This window comes from Camelina sativa, chromosome 11, assembly GCF_000633955.1.
Source record: "Camelina sativa cultivar DH55 chromosome 11, Cs, whole genome shotgun sequence".
In the NCBI taxonomy this organism is placed as follows: Eukaryota; Viridiplantae; Streptophyta; class Magnoliopsida; order Brassicales; family Brassicaceae; genus Camelina; species Camelina sativa.
This window is the reverse complement of record NC_025695.1, coordinates 40,918,137-40,923,491: the sequence shown is the minus strand read 5'-3', so window position 1 is coordinate 40,923,491 and position 5,355 is coordinate 40,918,137. Positions and strand designations below refer to the sequence as shown.

The 5,355-nt window shown below is 40.1% G+C and overlaps 3 protein-coding genes across 3 annotated transcripts in view; 1 reads left to right on the top strand and 2 right to left on the bottom strand.

Annotated features, from left to right (window-relative positions):
• LOC104728835 (eukaryotic peptide chain release factor subunit 1-1-like) lies at positions 7-1,075 on the top strand. The gene is made up of 2 exons (XM_010447764.2): positions 7-798; positions 881-1,075. The coding sequence occupies exon 1, from the start codon at positions 33-35 to the stop codon at positions 795-797; it is 765 nt and encodes a 254-aa protein (XP_010446066.2). The 5' UTR covers positions 7-32; the 3' UTR covers position 798; positions 881-1,075.
• Positions 1,041-2,073, bottom strand: LOC104725791 (uncharacterized protein P11E10.01-like). Its single transcript, XM_010444521.2, has one exon. The coding sequence runs from the start codon at positions 2,049-2,051 to the stop codon at positions 1,065-1,067; it is 987 nt and encodes a 328-aa protein (XP_010442823.1). The 5' UTR covers positions 2,052-2,073; the 3' UTR covers positions 1,041-1,064.
• The window catches only part of LOC104725792 (DNA-directed primase/polymerase protein-like), a gene marked incomplete in the record, with an annotated part of 3,649 nt that continues 452 nt past the window's right edge, over positions 2,159-5,355 (bottom strand). Inside the window, 13 exon segments of the mRNA XM_019233218.1 lie at positions 2,159-2,264; positions 2,360-2,595; positions 2,681-2,746; positions 2,856-2,963; positions 3,050-3,206; positions 3,337-3,453; positions 3,594-3,800; positions 3,906-3,988; positions 4,169-4,343; positions 4,428-4,479; positions 4,558-4,704; positions 4,829-4,995; positions 5,084-5,259. Coding sequence (XP_019088763.1) covers positions 2,181-2,264; positions 2,360-2,595; positions 2,681-2,746; positions 2,856-2,963; positions 3,050-3,206; positions 3,337-3,453; positions 3,594-3,800; positions 3,906-3,988; positions 4,169-4,343; positions 4,428-4,479; positions 4,558-4,704; positions 4,829-4,995; positions 5,084-5,259 — 1,775 coding nt within the window.

Below are 5,355 nucleotides of genomic sequence, written 5' to 3'. Positions count from 1 at the left end.
ATGAAGCAGCTGAGGACGCTGAACGTCTCCGTATGGATAACAATGTGAGGAAATCTGCTGAGCTCGCCACACACTACTACATTAATCCTTCAACAATGGAGCCTAATGTGGATGGGCTGATACTTGCTGCTCCAGGGGATTACAAGGCTACATTGACTCAGTCAGATAAGTTTGATCCCAAGCTTGCGGACATGATTGTGAATGTGGTGGATGTAACTATTGGAGGAGAAGGCGGTTTCCATATTGCTATCCACCAGACATCTAAAGTCCTGGAGAAAGACAGGCGTATAATTGTCAAGTTGTTTGACGAGATCACCAAGGAAACTGGCAAGTATGTATATGGCCTGGATGATACGTTGAAGGCCCTGGCGTCCAAGCCGTGTGCTGTCGAGACACTTATTCTGTGGGAAAATCTTGATATCAACAGATATGTGATGAAGAACCGTGAAACGGGTGAAACTGTGATCAAACACCTGAACAAGGAAGAAGAAGGCAACACGGAGAATTTCAACATTGAATTAGATGTGGAGGAGAAGATGTCGCTTTTGGATTGGCTGGGTAATGAATGCGCACGTTTTGGTTGTGCGCTAGAATTTGTAAACAACAAATCACTTGAAGGGAAACAGTTTTGCAAAGGGCTTGAAGGGATCGGAGCGATACTTCGTTACCCGCTTGACCTGAGTGCCGTTGATCCTGAGGATAGAAAGCCTAATCAAGAAGATGGACCACATTCAAACCTGTCCCAGCCTAGGCATGCTCATTCAAACAAAGTAATTGGAGAATCATCTCTTTCCTAAGGTAATGGATCGCTCTCTTAAATCTAAGGGTTTATTTTCTTTTGGAATTTCTAGCTTACTCTCTGAAATTGTGTTAAAAACAGGTGGAGAATGAAGAAACAGGTGGAGAATGAATCAGTCTTGTCTACAATCTATCATGTCTTTTTTTATGTAGTTTTATTTTCCGTTGCTCAACGTATAAACGTTATCAGAGTCAATTATGTCAGTGTCGCCTAAGTGCATGGATGTTTTGTGTTCACTTTCTGCACCCCTTTACAGCAAACATGACTAATCTTGAAGTTGCTGGAGTCTATACAATTGTTGAACAAGTTGCGCGGTTAAGAGATCTACAGTACCCGAACCAACAGACTTAAAAACTGTTATTTCTGTTGAACTCTTTCTCCCTTCTTTATCACCTTTGATCAACTCCACCAAATCCCCACAAATGTCTTCTTTCTTAATCACTCCTCTTTCAAACGCTCCCACGAGCTCTCCCGCTTCTACCATCGCAGTGTCGTTATCAACAAACACACTCCCTCTCTGGATCGCATTGTCGTCACATTCCCTCATTTCATGGCTAAACGATCCAACAAGGTCAAGATGAGCTCCGGGTTTCAAGAACTCACCTTTGACCAATGGAACAGTTGAGTTTGTTGCACAGCTTATAATATCTCCTAGAGGAATGATATCATCTAACGAACCATGGCTCTCGAATGAGATCTCCTTGTGTTGAAGATCCTTAGAGAGAGTTTCAGCTAAATCCTTAGCCTTTTGGTGAGTTCTGTTCCATATGATCACTCTTCTCAAGCTTGGTTTCGCCGCTAGATGGGATTTGATCAGGTGTGGTGCGAGAGCACCGGAACCAACCATGATCAGCACCTGACTATCGTCTCTAGCAAGGATTTTGGAGCCTAACCCTGAAACAGAGGAAGTACGGTAAAGGGTTAAAACAGTACCGACCATTGAAGCTAAGGTTTGGCCTGTAGTGGAGCTGAAGAGTGTGTAGGATCCATGGATGCCAGGTAAGTTCTGTGAGGAGTTATGAGGGAAATAGGTCACAAGCTTGACGCCCATGTAAGGGAGAGAAGGAGAAGATGACCAAGAAGGCATTAGGAGGAGTGAGGAAGGAGGTGAAACGGTGTAGTTTTGTCGGATAGGGCTTGTGATTGTTGAAGAATGTTTGGGAAGATTGGTCCGGAAATGATTGATCAAGGCTTCATGTGAGAGGATCGATGGAAAAGACTCGGCTGGTATGAAAACTGGTAATGCAGCCATTGAATTTTGAGAGATCTGTTGATTTCAGGCAGGACACGATTGTGATTTTTAAGGAGAGGCAAAGGGAAGAAGAAGACAAACCCAAATTGGCCTTGACTTTGGTTAGGTCGCGATTCGCGAATGTCTAAATCAAAGGGTATTTTGGGGACGGACTTGTTTAAGTGATTCTTCTGCAGCAACCCACCATTCATCATCATCTTCGTCGTAATTCTCCTGTGTGCCAAAAAAAGAAAAGAAGAGAACTTATTCTTCTAATATATTCGAGAAATTAGACAGATCATTAAGTCAAGAACATGAAGTCAACTAACCAAAGGATGAGGTTCCAGTGTCTTTTTTGGTTTACTTTCAAGATCATCAGCGAATTTAACTGCTTCAAGCCACCATGAGCTTCTGCTAGCAGCACTATCTGGATCGCATTCGTTATCAATGTAACAATCCCCTTCCGAGTTAAGGTTGTCACAGAGAGTTTGTGTATCTTCTTGATGGTAAACCGTATCTTCGGGAAGTACACTATCTGGAACTGGACGTATCGGAGATCGATAATCTGCAGACAAAGTTGGTTTATCTTAGGAACAAGATTCTGCTTTCGGATTGTTTGCCAAGACAAAGAGTAAGAAGAGTATACACACCTCGGCAGTCTGGATCGTAGCATTTTTGATAATAGATTCCCCTTCTGACATCAACTATGTACATCACTAAAACAACAAAGTTTGTTTGAACAAACGTTAGCAGTCCAGAGATAATAAAAAAAGAAAAGAAAGACGAATTCTTAGATAGCATAAATGGGCTGTGAGCAGATGGTACCATGATTGCTTTTATGTTCCCTGCCAATTCGTTCGCAATATCTGTTTCTCAACATGCTGTACACAATCAGGCTATCTTCTGAAAACCAGTACCAGCATCTTATCTTACCTAAATATCACAGTAAATGTTTTAAGTAGATGAGCACTGTTATCTCTCCATAACACAAACATGCTGCACAAATATTGAATTGTAACCTGAGGCGTCTCCCGTGGAAGCAAGGGATTCTATGAATTGGTCCAGGTGCGGGAACGGGGACTTGCCCCCGAAATACGATGTTGACATGTCACTTGTGCGAGCGTCCAATTGAAATTTCTGAGCATTTTGGTTTCTTACAAGATTGTTATTGTTCACCTGCCATCTCCAAAGAGTACAGTTTAGAGGCATACACATTTGTGAAATCTTCCCTCAAGTATATGTGGAAAGAAGATACAGTTAGAAGCCAAAAGCACCAAGTTGTCAGGCAACTGATGAAAAGAATTACCTCTGTGTCAAAGCAAAGTGTCTTCATACAGTCTGATTCCATCTTGCAAACCAAAAGCTTCTCACAATCTGATTCCACGTTGCAGATTAATGATGTCATGAAAATATCTTTTTCACCCTGTTTGTTTACCAATGATCTTGTTAGATACTGGAATTACTATGAACTATTCTAAAGCAAAACAAGAAGTCGACGCTGAGACAGCAACATGGAAAAGAAGGTGAGAGACAGCAGAGAGACTTGCATGAAGGTGGGCTTACCATATTCTTACATTTGAACCGTCCTGTAGGTAGAAGAACTGACGTCTTTCCAGCTTTTGATGATTGTGCAAGACGAAAGCAACGGTTTCTAGAGTAAACAGCAGTATCCACAAAAAGTAGGGATGCCGAATCATTAGCCTCTTTGTGAACAAATAACTTGCGCAACCTTTCATCTTTTTCCTTCGCATTTACTATCCGTGTGCATAGCTGAAGAAATATCAAGATGACAATGAGCCATGCCCCACAGAACTACTTGCAATCCAGGAAACCATATTTTTAGGCAATAAAAGTGAAATATCGTTTGAAGCATACCTCTCCTACAAAAGCACCAACGTGTGAGTTGTCCTTAAATGCAACCTTTGGAATGATGACAATTAAATGACGAGAGAACTTATCTGCATAAAAAGTTTTAAGGAATTCTTTAGTCCAGAGAACCAACCTTTGGATACAGAAGTATAAAAGGAAAAACATTTTTACAATAACTGGCATTTTCAAAGCTCAGAGAATAAAGATGAAGCAAAAAGGACACCACATACTCAACTAGCAGCTGAGAGAGAGCATATATATAACTGTACCTTTAGTTGAGGAATCAAGCTCTACAATCCAGTCATCATGTCCTTCCATAGCATATTTCTCATGCAAGGCTTCTAGAATGACTGATATCAAGATATCAACCATTTCATCGACATCTTTACCTTCATTTTCTTTTTGACTGAACTCCAAATCAAAGTACATATGGCATGGCAATCCCTGAGAGGCCATTGCAATTAAATGCAGCTATGCAGAAAACATAAACATATTTCATGGCAGCACAAGAGAATGAGATATAAATACCTCTTGAATCACTTCATAATGGTGACGGTGCTTTGGATCCATAGATGTGTATCTAAAGGTAGAACAATAAAATAAATAAAGCAACTAAGATAAGTTTTCCTGGCTTGTTAAGAAGGTAAGAAAAATGAACCTTTTCCAGAATTCTTCATATGATGAGACAAGAAACCTTCTCTGGCCACTAAAATGATCCTGATAACTAAAAATCCTCACATTATCATGCCTTTTCCCAAACTTAATCGCTTCATCTTGCCTAGGAAATGTAGCCCAAACTCCTTTCCTAAATAAAAAGTGAAGACCATGCCATGATGCACTAAAGTTAAAACTTTTAAAAAAAAAAATACAAAATAAAGATCTTCCCAAGTAGAATTAAAAAGCCAGCAACCAGCTTATCCATAGATCACCTGGAGGAGATAGCTTTCCTTTCTTCACTAAGATCAATATGTATCTCACGCAAAAGCCTTAACAAACTCAACGGTCTTTTCGGAGGAACACCATTAGGAGACCCGTAAAATACAATAGGTGAAAACTGCCTCCCAACACTCTTTTTCACATTCTTAGAACCACCAGACTGAGACAATGACAAATAAAAAAAAGGACAATCACAACAACAACTTAAACAAGACAAGTGGAGTGGGTTCAACTGATGATACGCTTACAATAGAGTCGTCTAGACTGACACTGAGACCTCCTCCATCAATCTGATTTCTCAGTACCTTTCCAGATAATCTTCTAGACAAAGAACTAAGCTGCAACTTCTTACAAGTCCCAGGAGAAGAGTCATTCTCTTGATTCAACATTTTCTTGCTCCATTTCTTTTCTCTCATAGCAGAAGCTGAAATTTTTTCCATCTTTTTACCATTAAAAGATTTCACATTGCAACTTCGTATTATTGATTGCTGTACAATTAAAAAAAAAAAAAAAAAAAAAA